Below are 18,793 nucleotides of genomic sequence, written 5' to 3'. Positions count from 1 at the left end.
CTTAAATATATAATATTTATATAATGTATTGCATAAATCAAATTCTTATATTAATATATTATTGTTGTACATTATTGTTTAGTATGAGTAATTAAATATATGATACTTGCAATATATATAAAACAAAATGATCACAGTTATATGATAATTATAATCCACTTTTAATAAATATTTAATTACTAATAAAATATGATCATTTGTGTAATAATAATAATAGTTATGCTATGTTGTATATGGAAAATAGTTACTACCTTACAAATTTTGGATATTTTTTTATTATAAATATCCATTAATTGTTAATTGAAAGTATTATTCCAAAGATGATATAATATTGTATTAAAGCAAGATAAATAATATATCTATACCACTGCTCATCTAAATTTAATTAAATAAAGCACTTCCATAGTTATTTAAAAGTTAAAATATTAAACTATTTTATTTGACGCAGAAAAATACACAACAATATCATACAAAAAATGTATATAAAAAAATTTAGTTTGTTTTGAAGAAAAACAATATCAAATGGTTTCAGAAAATAGTAACATTAATTTCAATTGTTTATATTTTTTCATACACTATAGCATAATATTTTAAATTCATTGAACCATTCATTAAAAAATAATTTATAATATTATATTCAGTAATAATACTGATGAAATTTTTGTTGTTGTCTTATATAATAAGATAACGACTTTGAATTTTCATATAATAATTATTATCAGCATTTTTAAATATTTACAATAAAAGTAGATATAAGTGGTGGTAATTACATATAAGCAAAAACAAACTTTTTAAAAGTTTAACTATGTAATAGGATTTACTTAATGCGTTTCAATTATTCAAGAATGAATAATTTGAATATCTTCAAATTTGTTTAAGTTGAATACTGTTGAATATAATAAGCAAACTATAAAATTATTATAAGTTATAATAAATATAAAACCATAAACAAAATAACTTATACATGTTTTAATATTATTATTACATCTTGGAGTGTGTAATTTAACATATTTTAGGCCTTACATATTTTTTATGTAAATTATTTAAGTGGAAAATATATTGCAATATGTAATTTTTTATAATGAAAATCACTGTTGAATATTCTTATGATATTCTAGAAATAAAATGCAGTGATGAAATAACATTATGAATTATGAAATAACATATTATAATTTATACATAGAGAACCTGTAAAAACTATTTGTCTTTTATAAATATTTTAAATTTCCAAATAATGAAGCATCTTTTATTCTTCTTCTTTTTATATTTTTTAGAAATGGCACATATATCTATAATATCTAGCATTTTCTTTGCTAGTTATAGGAATGGGAAGTCTACTTTATTTTGACTAGACATTACAAAGTACACATTGTACAGTAACTTGTCCTATAAACTGCACTAAAAAACGGTATTTGATATTCATATAAAAAAGTTATGAACAGTTACAAATTTATCATATATATAGAGCATACAAAAAAAGAAGTGATATTAATTGTAAGAATTGCAATAACTATGATTTCACATTTTGGCATTAAAAAATTAGAATAAATAGAAATATAATGCTCATGTTATATAAATTTCTTAATATGAAATATTTTTTCCAATGAAATTTATATTATCTATGTTTATTGAATTGAACATACTTTTGAAGTTCCATGAGATTCATCCATAGCAGCTGCTCGCCTTTTTATCCCTTCTAGATATATTTCACGATTAAACAAACCTCCACCAAGAGGAATACTGTAATAGATGTTAATTAAAGAATATGATGTGTTTTATATAATAAATTATACAATATGAATGGTACATACGTGTCAATACCAGGTCTTATGGTTGTTTTAAAAACACCCCATACAGGTTTATGATCTGAGGTACAAATGCTGGGTACAGAGTCATAAATCAAACATTCTATAACTCCATCTTTATATGAATTAGAACTTTCATAACTAACTCTTCTGATGTAACCTCTTGTATGTCCTTTTCCTTTAAAGAGAATTCTATCAGTATATGCAGGTGTGCGTTGTTTACTACTTGAGTCAAAATTTTGTGTTCCAGGATCATATTTATATGTAGGAGGAAATGTAATTGGTGCCTCTTCAAAACCACGTAAAACAGCTCCTTCACTAAGAATTGTTTTTAATTGATCTTTGTGCAAATTTACAGGTAATTGTTGTGGAAAGCATGCATCTGTGACCCATTGAATAACTTCCTCTCTTGGCTGAGCTAGCCGAAAGTTTAAATCACCACACCAAAATACACAGTCAAAATTTTGAGTTACATCTAAAAATATAATATTCATTCAATATTTTTATAATATAAGCTTATGTAATACAATGTTTTTATAATACAACAATAGTAATATACATTTATATATCCACACCTTTGCTTTTATGTCTCGTAGGTAACTCCTTAGGAAGATCAAGATTTCTAACTATTCTTTTAATATCATTTACCCTTTCTTTAACTTTATCTTGATGTGCGGTTAAATGTGCAGTAACAAACAGAAAACTTGTGCCAAATAACATTAAAGCTATAGCTACTGCTCCTTTTGTTCTAAAAGCAGTTCCTGTCCTAGTTGAAAAGCTAGCATCTTCATGGATGGAACAGAACCAAATTAGATCTCTTCTTAAGAAAAGTGCAAGATGTAGTGTTCCTAAACCAGTACTACAGAGTAGTACGTGAGAAGGACCAAGAGTTTCTTGCAAAGCTGCCTCCCATTCACTCCGCTCAGAACAAGATTCTTGTGTTCCAATTGCTAACAGGTCTGGAACAGTTTCTATATCTGAAGGTAACATAAAATCATTCAATTCTTTTGGTGGATTCTGTCCATTCATATTCCATGTTCCAATAAAAATTTTCAGTTCGCGATTTGGTAGTACTTTTTCAAGTTCTACTGGTCCAAGTAGTGAATTTGCAGCAATCCTACCATGAAGGAAATTTCTATAGCAAAAAATCATAACACATTTACAAAGACAAAGACAAGTACAAAATTAAAACTTTATTAAAATTTATAAACCTTTCTCGTGCTTTTTGTGTAGGAATTAGATTAAGAACTTGAGCAGCTAGTAATGCTTGTTTTGCTAAACTGTCCATAGATGCTCCAGTTTGAGATTGATGACGCTCTTTTTTTTTGGACAATGCATCATGAGATGTAGAACGTGGTTTAAGCTGAACAGGTGCACTTTTTATAGATTCTGGACTTGAATGTCTCATAGAATTTGTTGGTGAATTTCCTACTAAATTATCCACAGATCGCCTATGAATTAGTCTTTGCCTTAAATATGTAGGAACACTTGGAGAAATAGATCCAGAGGATGAATTTTCACCTAGAACATCAAAGTAATATAAAATTATGTAGAACTATATGGAAACCTTTTAGGAAAATACAAAATTCAGGTAACACATATGTATTTTAAAGTAATGTCTTGAAGAAATGAAGTTAATATTAGAAAATAGAATGATAAAGGATATTACAACTTGTATCTGTAATGAAACTAAATTGGTTCAATTGCCAGTTATTGTATTCTTGATACTGACACAGTTATTCAGAAATTAGCAAGAATGTAATTCATTTGAAATATTATAATCAAATATTTTATTCTTTTCTCAAGAGACATATCTTATGTAATTAAATATAGTATTGATATATGATTACATATATGAACAAGATTAAAGTCCTTTTAAGATGGAAAATCTTGTCTTTAAATATATATAGAAATATTATAAAATTTATATTAAAAAATTTATTTTTGTATATATAATATAACATAATATAAATTTTCTTGGAAAAAAATCCAAAATAATTACCTCGGAGGTTTTTAATCTACACAATATTAATGTCCTTAATAAATGTCTATGTTATTAATAATTTCATAGTTCAGGTATTGAAATTTCTTTAAGTGGCCAAATAGAAGAAATAATGTAACATTTATATATTAATAAAATAAAAATGTTTGAAGAAGCATGAGAATCAAATTTTAAGCAGCAGGTATATTTCATTTGTTTTATTATACCTTCTTTTCCTGGTCTTTCAGTATTGTTAGTTTCATGGTATTGAACCATACTGTAAACATCAAAAGGATTGTAGAACATCCGTTCCATTTCCAAGAAGAAATAAGTGATATATTTTCCTTTTGTAAAATATTCGTCCTTGAAGCTTTTTTCATTTCTTTCATAATCAATTAAAAGTTCATTTTCATCTTCTGATGATTCCTCAAATGAATCTTCTGTTGACTCTGCAGAGAAATCACTATCTTCACTATTTTTTTGTGACATTATGCTTTTTTCTTTTAGTAAAAATTTATGTGTATTTTGTAAATTTTTTATAGTGCCAGAATATGGTACTAAATTTGATATTTTGACAAAATCAGAATGTGATACTGAATTTGCAATTTTTGAAAAAGAATCAGAATAGTTTGAAGAATCATTTTTATTTTGTAGATATACATTTTTTATATTATAATCTTCATTTAAAAATGCAATTTTCTTATCTAAATTTCTATCTGAACCACATTTATATCCTTTTTCATCCTGTTCTATATTAATATTTGTTGCACTGAATGCCTTCCTATGTTTTTGGATGTTTAATATATTTGTACATAAGTTATTAGGATATAAATTATCATTTTGTTTAGAACTTTGAGTTATATTTTCATATGATGTCACTTTATTGTTTTTAAAATGTTGATTGTCACATGAATTTTTAATATCAATTTTATGTTTATTATTTTCTCTACTGTCAAAATTTATGTCAACATTAATATCATGCTGCAGTTTAGATGTATCTTCTTTTTCACAACTAACATTATGAGATTTGGTATTTAAATTTTCAGTACATTTTTCAGAAGCTTCTCCAAATTTTAATATTTGCTTTGTTTCTCTCTCTAGTTTGCCACTTTTATTTCGTTTAAATGCTTTAAACAATTTATTAAAAAAAGAAGTTTTCTTTGCTTTATTACTTGGATTAGACATGCTTAAAACATAATACTTAACACTATGCTTCAGATACGTTTTTATGCCAAAGATCAGGTACTAACTGACTATCAATAAGAACTATGTCTCCTTGCATAAACACATTAGAAGCAATCTTTGCAGGTATTAGTGTAGAAAAAGATATGGTGGGGATGTGCAAGGTCACTACCTCATTCAGTCAAATTACAGATTTGATAAAAAGAGAGACATCATAAGGAATGTATTGGTTAGTGTTATATATATCTTAATTACCCTTAAACAGCTAATAAATAAAAAAATTATTTAGGGAAAACAATTAAACAATCAGTTAATAATTGCTTAAATAATTAAACATCATTTAAGGAATTGACAAATAATTTTTAAATTTATGAACCTAATATATCATCATTAAAATTGATATAATTTGAAAACTGTTTAATTTTTAATGAAACTAATTCTTACCTTCAATAAATGTACTTTGTCGTTCTTTGCCCGTAAAAACACTATTCCTTCCTACATTTTCTTCAACATTGTGCGTACTACTTGCTATATACATCTCCTCCTTCTCTATCGTCACATCTGTTTGACAATTTCCATTAGCAGAAGCTATCTCAGATTTAACAGATGTGTGGCTTAACGTAGTTGGAGATAATCTACTGACAGTCAAACTTTGTGGCGGTGTTCTGCTGCGTTCAGTCATTGCACAGCATAATGAAAGTTTTGTACTAGTATGAGATCCATGTTGTGAATTTTCCAGTTTAGAATTTTTATTTGAATCACCATCTTTGTAAGATGTCTCCAAACATCCAACTTTGGTCTTTTTATTCATAAGCATACGGCAAAGAGATTTTTTCTTTTGCTTTGACTTAGGGGAAATATCTGCCTTAGTATTTGTCACGTTAGATACATCAGCTTCTTCACACTGCTCCATGGTATTTGAAATTTTATATTTTGAACACCATGTAATTAATCCACTATCAATGAATAGAGTACTTTATTATTGCATGAAAAGTTTAACGAAGTCAATCTATCATACATGTGACTATTAAATAAATCAAAACATAAGCATTTGTAATTTTGTTATATAATTATAATTATTCTTCTTCTAATATGAGTTCATATATAAATAAAAATTTTTTTAATGTTTATGCTCATTTGTAGTATAAGTACTTGCATATATATAGTTCTTATATGAACAGTGTGCAATTATATCACTAATAATATATATTTTATTGTATAATATAGACTAGAATCGTAAAACAAGATATTTATCTTGTTAACATCTATAGCACTTTGTTATGTTTATGTCTTTGGCATATTTCTCATATTTAAAGAAATACATTTAATGTTACATTAATAAATAATTGCACTTCAAATATAATAAATTTAACACTTTCATATCGAATAATTTAGGTAGAATATTTAGAGTAAATGTAAATAATACATATTTGTAAGTATAATATTTAGGATGACTATTTAGTTTCTTGATGTTTTCCCTTAGGCATAACATTCATTTGCTTTGCACATGAATATCATTTCATAATTATTCGAAGGAACTTGTAGATGTATATATGTATCTTTCAATTTTGTTGTTACAAATCAAATTCGATAGAAAGACATTGTGCTCATTGAAAGTCAGAGGTTAATTAGACTCAAGTTGTATACACTTTTCTTGTATTATTACGAAATTCACTTTGACTTTGAATCTCACATTGACTATACATCTATACATTGACACGTCATTCACGCTAAAATCCATAACAAACTGCATTCTGATTGAAAATACTTGAAGAACGACGATTAACTCTAACTTCCGCCTCCATGTTTAAATAGAAAGTTAAACAAAATACGTAACATCTATGTTATATTTTCAAAAATTCATATAAACTTCGCTATAATTATCATTTTAGCGATAAATTGTTCTTATTTTCGGTAAAGCTCTCACAAATCCAAATACCGTATCTCTTCACCGCTTCGGCGCTGATTTCTGAACTTGCGCAGCTGTCAATTAAGCAGACGACAATATTACCATATTACAATATTTTCTATAAAATTTCATATTTTACCAACTAATATTCAGTCTAAACAATATACTGAAATAAGAAATTTCTGATATTTTAGAAAATGTATAATGATTACTTGAAAAAATGATATTTCTTGACCAGTTAAAAGAATAACTGTCAGAGCGAGCAGACGACATTCATTGGCGCCTCACTGTTGGCAAAAACCATCTGTGACGCAATATACTTCATGTACTCGATATACATATGTAAGTATACGAATATATGTAGTAAGTACTTGGTTGGCTCATTTGGCGGGTTGCGTCACTATAATGTTTGTTTACGTGACGATAAGTGTACGTTTAAAGAAATACGAATACACAGTTAAATTATGCTAGAAGATACATATATGTCCAACTAGAATAATTATTTGATTGTAAACAAAAAAAGGCAGCTGTTTATTTAAACTTTATAATTTTCTGTTTTGCAAGTCGATCGTGTAAATAACACGTAATTGTAAATATAAGCAAATAATCGTGTGCGATTAACGAGGAACAGTGTAAAGTAAATATTTAAATGTCGATGATCGCGGTTATTGTAAAAATGATCATTTATATAAATTTATGTTCGTGTCAAAGAAGATTCCAGAAAGACGCAGAAGCGGTATTATACACATGTAGGGAATAAATGTTTGCATATAAGTACATTGCCGCGTTTTCCAAACATTCGTTGAATGTTATTCATTGACGAAAGCGATGTAATATAGATTCATCCATCATTGAGACTTGATTATAGTGAATTTTCTACAGAACTAGATATCGGATACGAAGCATTTTAATAAATATACGAACAAAATAGTAAAAGAAATGCCACGGCATGGTAAGTAATATTAATGACTTGATTGTGGCTATAATATTTATTAGACTCTACAATATATTCATATTCATATGAATAATAATAAATGTATTAAACATCTTTAAAATTTTTACAACAAATTTTGACCGTAATAAATATTAGGAAAGTAAAAATAATTCATGTACGAAAAACTGTTGTAAATAATGGAAGAATAATTTCTAAATATATGTATGTGTATAGTATACACAAAATATTTAGGAAGAAAAATAATGCATACAACATAAGTCTACGTCAATAACAATTCTAGTCCTTAACAATAACTTGAGTGAAATATGTTTTGTCTCTTTTAAGTTATGATCAATGATTACGTTTTTCAACTAAAATTTATACACGCGCTTCTACATGGCGTACCAAATACATGGGCAGAATTCTAATGAAAGAAAATTTCATAGATATAGATTGCGAATGTGGGCGGTGTTAAGGGTGGCTTCAAATTTTCAATCACTTTTTACGATGTTAACAATAATTATAATATCAACAGTATCAACAGAAAACGCGATAGAAAGTGCATTTAAACGTAAAATTAGTATTTAAACAACTATAATTATATGCATTTCACATACTATTGCGAAAAATGTTTTAAAACGCATGTAATCTTCTTTTCGTGTATAATTTTGACAAATAAATAGATATTAACTTAGATGATAACACTAGCAGTGCAATATTTTTGGTAACATTTCTTTTAACAAATGAGTTCAAAATACCTATGTATATTTTATACAATCAACTTCGCTAAACAATTTGCAGTAGACTACATCTAAAAGACTATGAACAAGTAGGAATACATTTTTGAATTGATATCCATTACTGAATATTCCGATAATTGTACGAAAAAGAATAATATTGTGAAAAAGATTGTACATATACGAGGAAGAACGTGTATGACTGTGAACGGGTGAGCGAGAAGGGTTAACAAAAGAGGGAATGGGATAGAAACGTAATTCGCGCCGCCACCGCAAGGTGTCAGCATTGCATGCGGCTCGCTCGCTAGCGGCCACCATTGTTGAAATTCTGCTTTGGTTGATGCCCCGACAATTTTTTGACGGAAAATCGTAAATTCGCCAGCCCCTGGCAAGGGCCCTGTGCGGAAGGTGCGTATCCCGCGGTAATCCTTGGATCATGGCTCCACTATAGCTACCGTCAGTAGCATGTTTAGCGATAAAAAAGGGCCCACCGGGGAAAGCCAGTGAAATCGAGTGTGCCCATCGATTTACGCGAAAGAAAGAGGCACCCATGTCCGTGTCGTACGTCTTGTCGGGGTGTTGGTGTTGTGTGCGCTGCCTGAATTGTGCATGGTACGTGCGTGCATGCGTGCCGGTACAATGCAACGCGTCTGTCCTCGCGCACCATGCAATCTGTCGATCTTAGATTCTGTTGTCCGAAGTGAACGAAACGTTCGATTATCCGAGTGTCCCCGAGAGTGTGAGATATTTGGGCGTCAGGTAGAGATTGTACGAATAATTTGGAAATTTTGAATATATAAGTACACGTTGTTCCGCGTGTCGGCAACACGCGACTCGCGCGTTATCGACGATACCGTCCAGGTGCGGGGAAACACTACATCCCTGCTTCGGTGTTTCGTTAGTGTCTCTGTGTGCGTGTGCGGTATCCACGGGGTTAGATGTCTTCTTTCCACGCTTTGCACGTTGTGCGTGCATAGGCGTGTGCATACGCGAACGCACGTCATTCATACATGTATGCATACGTGCGCTCCTGTGTATTTTCCATGGGTGTATATGCGCGGCTTGGTTAACGTGTTTCATTCGTATATATGCGTGCTCTGGTGCGGTACGTCTACGCACACTGCATGCCATCGGAATTCACGAAAAAGTACATGAACTGTAATCCTGCTACCACGCCGTTGGATCAGCAAATCGAGATACACAGTGTTACACTCGCATGTCCATAGCTCCCCTCGTGGCTAAATCGTAACATCGGCTACGAAACACTTACAGTGTTATTCCTTGTATCGTGATTCTGTGCAATACTGTTAGAATTTCACATCGATATTATTGTGACAGTTCCTTTCAAAGATATAACGCTCGATCCATCATGAGAAATTTCCAAAATAAACTGAGCTTGGTGCTTCTTGAATCTTTTCATATATCAACGTTGACACCCTGACAAATACTGTGATTTTTTATCATCATCCTTAATCTTCGTTCATAGATATCGAATCTTTTGTGTTTTATGGATTTTACGTCCTTTATTGTTTAAATATTGTGAAGGGTTACTTCCAATTATGTGTCCTATTTGTTGAACAAGTAGATATGTTTGTCCTTTAAATTGCTCTTGTGAACTTTTCATGTTGGGATTATATTATTAGTGTAATGTATCGTATTTTAATACAAATACCTTAAAATTATTGATAATGTGACATTCACTCATAATACTGGATATTGTAAAAATATAAGATAAACACCAGTTAAAGATGTAAACATTGAAACTACAAACCTTGTTGCAAAAGGATTTGCGTTTTGTGAAATATGTGGGTTACATAGAAATATTTTAACAGAAAAGATTAATCTTCTTTTTGCTTAGTATTAAGTCAATCAAAAATTTATACAATTGTATAAAGAAATATTCATTGCCAATAATACTTATGTTTATATTTGTTTCACTATTAATACCACTGGAATATTTTAATTTTATATCAATTACAGCTTAACAAGATGTAAACATTCAGTTATTTATTAGTATAAAATAAACTAATTTAAACTAAGCTAGTTGAAAATAAACTAGTTTATTTAAATATTTTCTTATAATACTTTCAGAAATAGAAAATATTTGTAATTGCACATTACAAGGCAGAAGAATTAACTTACAATTTATATAATTCATTAAATAATTATCAATGTTATTAATGTGTACATAATATTAATGAGCAAAGAGTAAATATTTTAGAGCAGCATTATGATGTGAATCGTCAAAACACATGAATTGTTCCTATCAATAGTAAATGTAATTTTTGACACTTTCTTCACATAACTTATTTCATAGACAAAAAATTATTTTAATTTTTCAAGTTTATTTGAAACAATCTATAATTGTAATCGTAGTTTTCAATGAACATGTTTGTTTACAGGGCCATTTATATTTGGAGTTGCGCCAAAATGGGCGCTATCAAATAATTTCATGCAGTGGGATTACATACAAGAATTGGTAGCACATGGTGGTGTGCCTGACGTTTATAATTTACGTCACAAGGAAGAAAATATAAGTGTGTCGGATTTAGATTTAACTTATGTTAATCAATTTATAAACTTCATACAATCAACAAACAATAAAAAGATTGTAGATTCTGATATACAGAAGGGAACAGTTGATAAATGCTTATCAGAATTTTTAGAGCCTGTGCTTAAAAATCACAAGGAAAGTTATAGTACCTGTCACAGTGACGATAGTAAAATAAAACCATCTAATTTATTGGATACTAACCAAACCATAGGCACCTACTTATTTTGCAAAGATAAAAGCGAAAATTTATCTGAAACAAAGAAGAAAATTGATCATCATCATAAAATTATTGATTGTGTTCCTTGCTTGTCAGAACAATCAAACATACAAAATATTACGCAGTACAAGACATTGTCTAAAATTTTGGAGCAGTATAAAAATATTTATAATCTTTGTGCTTCTGAAGAAGACAAGCCACTTAATTTAGTAAAAAACTTGGAAGATAATAAAGGCTGTTGTAACAAACAAAGTGAAGATAAAAAGAAGCTGTGCAATTTTACAGATATAAAAGTATCTTTAAAGGACTGTGCCATTTCAGATCGAGCAAATCATTCCTGTAATATAGAAAATTGCTACAACACAAAGTACAAGGAAATAGACTATGGTTTATTAAAATTCTCAGATCTAGATGATTTATCTCCTAAATTAAAAATTGATAAAACGTTACTTAAAGCTTCAAAACCTAAAATATGTAAAAATTTAGAAACAAAGTTAAATTGTGTACCAAATAAATACTTAGAACAAGAAAGTACTCTTGCTCTTAATAAATATTTGACTAATAAAACTTCAGTGTTTTTGCGTGAGAGGAAGAATACAAATCTTTCTTTTCTAAATTCATCTCTGAATGTCAAAGATACAAGTATTAAAAGTGAATCTTGTTCAGACGAACAGATAAATAAGTTAAAGAACTCGTATTTTGTAAATACCTGCAAACCAACATTAAGTAATTGGGAAGATTTCGAAATGTCAGGACAATATCCAGGTCATAGCCGACCTCCGGTTGGCACACCTCCACCTCAGACAGTTTGGAATCATCTTACAATGGCACAAAGTCAAGGTAATACCTCTCTTCAATTTTTTAGAAAATTTAAATAAAGAATATCATTTTTAATATAAAATGATAAACATCGTTCTTTTATATTAAAAATATTTGTCTTAGTTTCAGGGTTAAACATTCATCCAACAGCCTTGTCAGGTGCAGCATTGAGTCCGGCAGGATTTTACACACATCCATCTATGGCAAGAGCATCTCATATAACATCACAACTTACACCACAACTTGCACATACTCAAGCACCTCCAACATGGCATACACCAACTGTTCCATCAAAAACAGTTACTCCAGCCAATACACCAGGAAATCCTTTGTTTAGTTTACAAATGCTGGTAGATAATAGACAGAACCAAAGTCAGTATAGAAACTCACCAGGTTCACAAAGTACACTAGATTTATCATCTACTTCCGAAATTATTCCTGAAAATTATTCTCGCATACCTCAAGATATCCCAATAAGTTTGACTGCAAGGAATGTAGATAAGGGTAGCAGAAATGGAAATATTATTTCTCCTCCAATACCTTTGAATGGAGAAACTTCATCTGATAGTGGAATTAGTTCGTCGGTTCCAACACCTAATTCTGTTAGTGAACCAGTTTCACTCTCAACAAAAGAAGTTACAACACCTAAAATAACAGTAAAAAACTTTGAAAGCAATTTAAAAGGAGTGGCAAATCTTCATGATAAGATTAAGGAGATGAATGTAGATAATTTTACACAGAAAGTTATAAATTTACCACCTAGTGTTACGATTGAAAGGGTAGTTTCAGAGAAGAAAGAGCCTGAGGTTACGAAAAATAAAGATACATTAAGCGTCATTGCACAAGTACCAAGAAATGTTTTGCCTGTTATTGTAAACCTTACCTCTAGAGTGGACAAAGATGTAACAGATAGTCCGAAAAGAGAATCGTCTTCAGAACGAGATCGAAAGATCGAAGAGACGAATGTAAGATCACCTAAAAATTTACCAAAAAGAGGTAAGAAGGGTGTGGATTCTCTGTTAGAAAAGTTAGAAGGTGGTAATAAAAAACTTGGCAGTGCTGAAAATATTGGATCTGTTATTGTAATGCCAGTAGAGGAAAGAGATACATCGAGTGTTAAAAGCATGTCCCCTGATAGACAGAAATCGAAATCTCCAAATAGGGAAGACGAAGTAGTATCTCCAGCATTCAGTAATGACGATTCTAATGATAATACTAAGCAACGCAGAAAAAGAAAACTAGAAAAGCCTGTACGGCTTAGTAAAGACTCTAAAACGGAAGTAGAGGATATGGAATTAGAACCTACAGAACCAACAGAACCTAGAACAAGTGAACCAATAACAGAAGAAACAAATGCAACTCCAGTTGTCAAATTAGAAGACAATATTGACACAGCAGAACAGAGAATATCTGAAAAGATTGAAGAAAGTGTAGATGAAACAAGTGAGGAGAATCAACCTATTAGAAGGCGGAGGAGTAGTGAAAGTACACCTCCTAGTTCAACTCCATCGAATCAGAGGGTTAGAAGAAAATCTAGCGATGATGCGACTGAATTTTCAAAAGTAACAAGTCCAAAACCTGTAAATAATACAAATCCGTTTAATGAAGTTGAATCAGAACTTGAAAAGATGTTTGCCGGTATTGTTGAGACAGAGACAGATGTCAAAAAGGAAGAATCAAAATCAGAACTTACAGAACCTGAACTTCAATCCGGGAGCACAGCGAAAGTCGAAAATTTAGAAAATAATGTGTTACACACAAAAGAGGCGCAAAGTATAAATCCTACTGATGTTTCATCTACAGTTGATACAAAAATGTCTGGAAAGAAAGGGAAAAAAACTAAAGTACAAGGAGGTAAGCGAAAAATATCCAGATCATCTGAAAATATTTTTGGAACTGTGGTTAATGATATACCTCAGAAGGAAATCAAAAAGAGAAGGATATCTAAGAGTTCAAAAAAGCAAGACGCCTCGAAAAAGACTAAGAAAAATGCAAAAGTGGACGGAATAAGAGAAATGGCATATGATTCTGGATCAAATGCAAGTTCTATTAGGTCTCGTGGGCCAGTAGTTCATGTTGAAGGTCCAAGGGACAGTCCATTAAGCATTCAAGTAGTTAACGCACCACGGGAAGAAGAAGAAGAAAAAAGTAAAGAAAAACGAAAGAGTATTGGAAATGGTAATGCGGGAAGGAGTAAGAGACTCAGTCATCAAAACGATTTAGATTATAGGGGTGTGTAGTTTTAATATTTATGTATATTTATATTATATATATAAACGAAAATTTGTATATACAAAACTAAAAAAAAAATATGTGTTTTATATAGGTAAAGTCAGTAGAGCGGGTCTCTTTAGTTCAACGTTGTCATCACGTTATGACGCACATACAACAGATTCCACATGGGTGTGCGTATTTTGTAAACAAGGTCCTCATTCTGTAATACCTGGGGATCCTGCTCGACCACATCCTAATTTGGCTGGTCCACATATAGCACCTGGAACATACACTGTGCGTATAATATTCTTTTTTTTAGCATGTATATTAAACATTTTTTTACTTTATTTTAAATTATGAGTAATATTCAGAAATAACATTCTTTATCAAATTATAGGTTCCAGCTGGTGTTTTGAGTGATTTATTTGGGCCATATTTGATTGGCAAAGAACGTTTAGAAGATGGAATTCTTTCGGCTGATGAACAAGAGATTACTACAGAACAGAAGAAAGGTGGTAAGAATAAAAGGAGTTTGAGGTACGCTGGGTTAGCCGATCAGTTTACTGCAAAAATGGGTAAAAAGAAAAGAAATTCCATTGAAAGTAATACTAATGCCATGTTTACGGGAATGACCGTACTCCCTGGGGAAGAACAACGTTGGGAAGTATGGCTTCATGAACAGTGTGCTGTTTGGGCAGCTGGAGTGTACATGGCAGGTACAATAAAAACAACTTTCTTAGAACTAATTGCAGTAAAAAAAATTGTTGTAAGATTCTTAAGAAAAAATTAATTTACATTACAGGTGGAAGAGTAACAGGTTTACAAGAAGCTGTATGGGATGCAGCAAAGTCGATATGTGACTCTTGTGGTTTAACAGGAGCAAATATTGGTTGCGTTAAACGCGGTTGTAAAGCCGTTACGCATTACCCCTGTGCGTTAACGAAAGGCTGGCACTTGGATACTAATCAGTATATACCGAAGTGCAACCTTCATCGGGTTACGTGAAACTTCGGTGAGTTCGCCAGTATGCGTTACTATGGAATAAATTATCTGCATTATTTCACAACGTATGGCTTTAATTTGAAGCACCGAATGATGATTAATAATTATAGAAAATTATATCCAAATTTGTTTATAAAAGAATATGTTAAAATTAACAAAGCGTAAAACAAAACATCTTTGTATATTCATATATACTATGAGAAATATTTAACTCTTTAACCTCTTGTTCACTCTGTATTATATATAATCAATATTTTTGTTGAAAAAAGTTGAGATTTTAATCAAGTCTAATAATTAATTTATATTTTTCAGCATTTAACAATTTTGAGAAGTTTTGAAATTACGCTTTGCATCATTCGATGCATAAGTGTGTTTGGAGTGTGAAAGTATAAATGTCAAATGTATAAAGGACAGACATATGGTAATTTGTATACACGAAATATCAATATGCTCGACAGAAATATCTTCCAATGTACAAGATGTTCAAACGAGAATGCTGTTACTGTCTTAAGAATTTCAAATGAAAATGGAAATTAACGGATATGAAGAAATGGAAGTTCTTCTCGTTAATTAAATTTAATTAATTTTCTTGGCCTGTGGCCTTGAACAGTGGCCTTTTCGACCTAATGTAAAAGGAAGATTTTTTAATTTAAAATTTGTAGTATAGACGAATCGTTGCTGAGGAACAATGTTAATCAAAAAAGTATTTGCTTTCTTGCTAATATTTATGAAATTTGAAAACGTTACAAATTTTTCCCTAAAACATCATGTACGCAGGAATAAAATATGGGGCATATTGTATTAAAATTTGAACAAAAATCAGAATTCGGCAAAAGAATGAGAAAGCATTAAATTTCTTCTAAGTTGTATGTGTGTATATAAAATGGAATGAATTATTAATCAAGTAATTTAATGGAATTTGAACACGTGTTTCGAATGAAGTGTGGATAAGAAACATATAGACAAGTGTTCTCCTGTGAATGTAAGAAATCATCTGTAAATAACAAAGTTTTTATGTGAAAAAAATTATTATTATATTATTATACAACTTTAATGATATTGCGATATTCTTCATTTTTAAAAATCATACTATTTTAGTAAGCATGTGTAGTTATGTTCTTTATTGCGGGAAACTACATTTAGTGTAACAATACTTATTTCTATTATAATTTTTTGAAGATTAATTGTGACATATAAATCTATTGTAGGTGTAAATAAATAGATTTTCGCTCATATAATATTTCCCTTTATTTCTTAACCTTGTCTATTTTATAACTATGTGTTGAAATCATTTTTATTTAAAGAGAACGAGCTCACATGTTTACTTGAAAAGAGAACACTTGTAATAATTGTAATTATCGTTGTTAATATAACAATAAATTTCTAAGAAAAAGATGGACATTTGTTCCAGAAATATTATCTTCTCTTTTTCCGGCATGTGACAATTATAACTTCACTGTATACTATAATTTATGAATGTGTGAAATCAGTGTTTAAGGTTCAATAGTATATATACAATTCAGTGATTAAATTAATCGCTACTTATTATTATAAAATTTATGGTAATTATTACTGATTATTATGGTAATTATTATATTATTTTTTCATATTACTATTATTGTAATCATCTGCGCCGTCATTATTGTCATTGTCGTTTCCATCAAATTTTGTAAGAATATAAAAGAATCAAGTTTTTATAATAACAAGTATAAGAACATGGATAATATCGATTCTCTTAATGTATCAGGGAGAAGTAGTAAAAAAACAGGAAAATTGTATAAAAATATATAGAATAAAATGTACATAATATTAATTTGAGTAGATAAAAAGAAATATGTATATACATACATACATGTGTATATGTATTTGTATATACATAAATCTGCAAACATGTTAAAAAAGATAGTTGCCACTCCTCCTCTCGCAACACAGAGTATGGCAAAGCAAGAGTAATCATTTTTAAACGTTAGTTATATAGATACAGAAACTAAGTTGTCTAAGAAAAAAGATTCTTTGTACATATTATATATCATATAGTAACAAATGTCTTGTAAAAAGGATTCAAAGAGCGTAAAAAAAGCATTTTATTTAGGACTATAGTCTATCTGTTTTAATGTAAGATGATGAATAGTTTACATAAAAGTCAACGTATTTGGGTTTTTCTTAAACTCCTCAAGACATAGCTCGTCACTTCAAGGGCAGTCTTTGTAAGATAAAAACAAAGAAACAAACAGCCAAAAAATATTGCTACTGAGTTTAATAACGAAAATTAAATTGTAAACAAAACGCTTATATTATACAATTGTGTATGAAAGGGAAACAAAATTCTATCTTAGATGAATAACTGTAATATTAATACTTGTGATACAAAAAAATTTCTGGATAGGAAGGTGTGATGAATAATTCCAGTATATTCTTCCTTTAAATCTAACTCTGCGTACATAGAGCATTATCTACATATTCCTGTACAGATCAGCTTTATGATAAGCCACTGTAGTATTGTATACATATATTAGACTATTTGTGAAAGAAAAGTATAAAGCAGGATATTGTCAGAAGTTTTAGAGATTTTAGAATTCTCTTTGTACGCATAGTTTATCAATATGTAACAAATTTTGAAAGTGAAATGGAAGAAAAATGTTTTATTATCTGTCTTGTATAAATGCTAAATTCATTTGGCTTGTAAATTGCGGAGAAAATAATTTAAAGCACTGATGCGCAAACAAAATTTGAATATCACATTGCCTAAATAATTTGTATAAAATATAGATCTGTAAAATAAAATTGTCACATCGTGATGCGTGGTGAGAGAGGTAACGGTAGTAATGTTCGCGAATTGAAAGTAGCAAAAAAACAATTATGTAATGTTAAAAAATCAATAGGTATTTTTATTCCTTGCCTTCGTATTTTTTAGGTCTAATTTAGTTTCGGATCTTCCCTTCTCTTTTCTGTTCAGTCCTCTTTCTTTTCTTGCTTTTATATTGCTTTTAAGAGCTACCTATAGTTTTATACAATTTCTGTGACCTGGTTTAATATTAATAATCAATAGAAAAAGAAAAGTATTGGTTTTAATCCATTTACTGATGCCCGAATAGTAGAACAAAATTCGCGAAATGTATTTGAAGTCGATACAATAATACAGCTAAGTATATATCTTTGTGTAATATAAATATAATGAATAATAAAATATGATACACGTCACAAGTCAGAATAACTACAGACAATTTCAAAATGGCCCTTTATATATTAGGTGAATGTACAAAATTAAAGAAAAAGTACTATGAAGTTCTTGTACCAATTTTGATCCCACTAATCAAAACATAATAAAGAAACATTACGTACAAAAAGTACACAAATTTCGGTTGCGTAATGAAAATTTTTATGTACATGACAAAAGAGATAGTATTATTAATATTTAATTTTTTTTGTTATAAAGCGT

General features: G+C 29.8%; 2 protein-coding genes across 8 annotated transcripts; one reads left to right on the top strand and one right to left on the bottom strand.

Annotated features, from left to right (window-relative positions):
• Positions 1 to 1,258: 1,258 nt before the first annotated feature.
• On the bottom strand, positions 1,259 to 7,187 carry LOC117214564 (inositol polyphosphate 5-phosphatase E). 4 transcript variants are annotated; one of them, XM_033460767.1, is made up of 7 exons: positions 7,090 to 7,187; positions 5,413 to 6,951; positions 4,014 to 4,235; positions 3,017 to 3,326; positions 2,381 to 2,940; positions 1,812 to 2,280; positions 1,259 to 1,740 (listed from the first exon to the last, which is right to left on the bottom strand). In XM_033460767.1, the coding sequence occupies exons 2-7, from the start codon at positions 5,879 to 5,881 to the stop codon at positions 1,626 to 1,628; spliced, it is 2,145 nt and encodes a 714-aa protein (XP_033316658.1). In that variant the 5' UTR covers positions 5,882 to 6,951; positions 7,090 to 7,187; the 3' UTR covers positions 1,259 to 1,625. The 4 variants fall into 4 exon arrangements, with proteins under 4 accessions (XP_033316658.1, XP_033316668.1, XP_033316651.1 ...); XM_033460777.1 differs by lacking the exon at positions 4,014 to 4,235 and having other exon boundaries at positions 5,413 to 7,173; XM_033460760.1 differs by lacking the exons at positions 5,413 to 6,951; positions 7,090 to 7,187 and having other exon boundaries at positions 2,381 to 2,922; positions 4,014 to 5,191.
• Positions 7,188 to 7,801: 614 nt separating this feature from the next.
• LOC117214541 lies at positions 7,802 to 18,558 on the top strand. Of its 4 annotated transcripts, XM_033460727.1 has the most exons (7): positions 9,471 to 9,695; positions 10,951 to 12,159; positions 12,262 to 14,370; positions 14,465 to 14,646; positions 14,750 to 15,068; positions 15,155 to 15,364; positions 15,667 to 18,558. In XM_033460727.1, the coding sequence occupies exons 1-6, from the start codon at positions 9,563 to 9,565 to the stop codon at positions 15,355 to 15,357; spliced, it is 4,155 nt and encodes a 1,384-aa protein (XP_033316618.1). In that variant the 5' UTR covers positions 9,471 to 9,562; the 3' UTR covers positions 15,358 to 15,364; positions 15,667 to 18,558. The 4 variants fall into 4 exon arrangements, with proteins under 4 accessions (XP_033316634.1, XP_033316642.1, XP_033316618.1 ...); XM_033460743.1 differs by lacking the exons at positions 9,471 to 9,695; positions 15,667 to 18,558 and adding an exon at positions 7,802 to 7,829 and having other exon boundaries at positions 15,155 to 15,357; XM_033460751.1 differs by lacking the exons at positions 9,471 to 9,695; positions 15,667 to 18,558 and adding an exon at positions 8,802 to 8,956 and having other exon boundaries at positions 15,155 to 15,357.
• Positions 18,559 to 18,793: the final 235 nt, after the last annotated feature.

The sequence above is a fragment of the Bombus bifarius genome, unplaced genomic scaffold (genome assembly GCF_011952205.1).
Source record: "Bombus bifarius isolate JDL3187 unplaced genomic scaffold, Bbif_JDL3187 scf7180000007970, whole genome shotgun sequence".
Classification (NCBI taxonomy): domain Eukaryota; kingdom Metazoa; phylum Arthropoda; class Insecta; order Hymenoptera; family Apidae; genus Bombus; species Bombus bifarius.
This window is presented reverse-complemented; position numbering and strand designations above follow the sequence as displayed.

What these genes read in the sequence shown, in the direction of transcription:
- LOC117214564 (XM_033460754.1), bottom strand. Translation starts at nt 4,971, where the DNA reads ATGTCTAATCCAAGTAATAAAGCAAAGAAAACTTCTTTTTTTAATAAA. An exon ending in TGAAAGACCAGGAAAAGAAG is followed by an intron (nt 3,327 to 4,013) that starts GTATAATAAAAC and finishes TTGATGTTCTAG; the next exon opens with GTGAAAATTCATCCTCTGGA. An exon ending in TACGAGACATAAAAGCAAAG is followed by an intron (nt 2,281 to 2,380) that starts GTGTGGATATAT and finishes TTATATTTTTAG; the next exon opens with ATGTAACTCAAAATTTTGAC.
- LOC117214541 (XM_033460727.1), top strand. Translation starts at nt 9,563, where the DNA reads ATGCATACGTGCGCTCCTGTGTATTTTCCATGGGTGTATATGCGCGGC. An exon ending in AAACGATTTAGATTATAGGG is followed by an intron (nt 14,371 to 14,464) that starts GTGTGTAGTTTT and finishes TGTTTTATATAG; the next exon opens with GTAAAGTCAGTAGAGCGGGT. An exon ending in AGCTGGAGTGTACATGGCAG is followed by an intron (nt 15,069 to 15,154) that starts GTACAATAAAAA and finishes TTTACATTACAG; the next exon opens with GTGGAAGAGTAACAGGTTTA.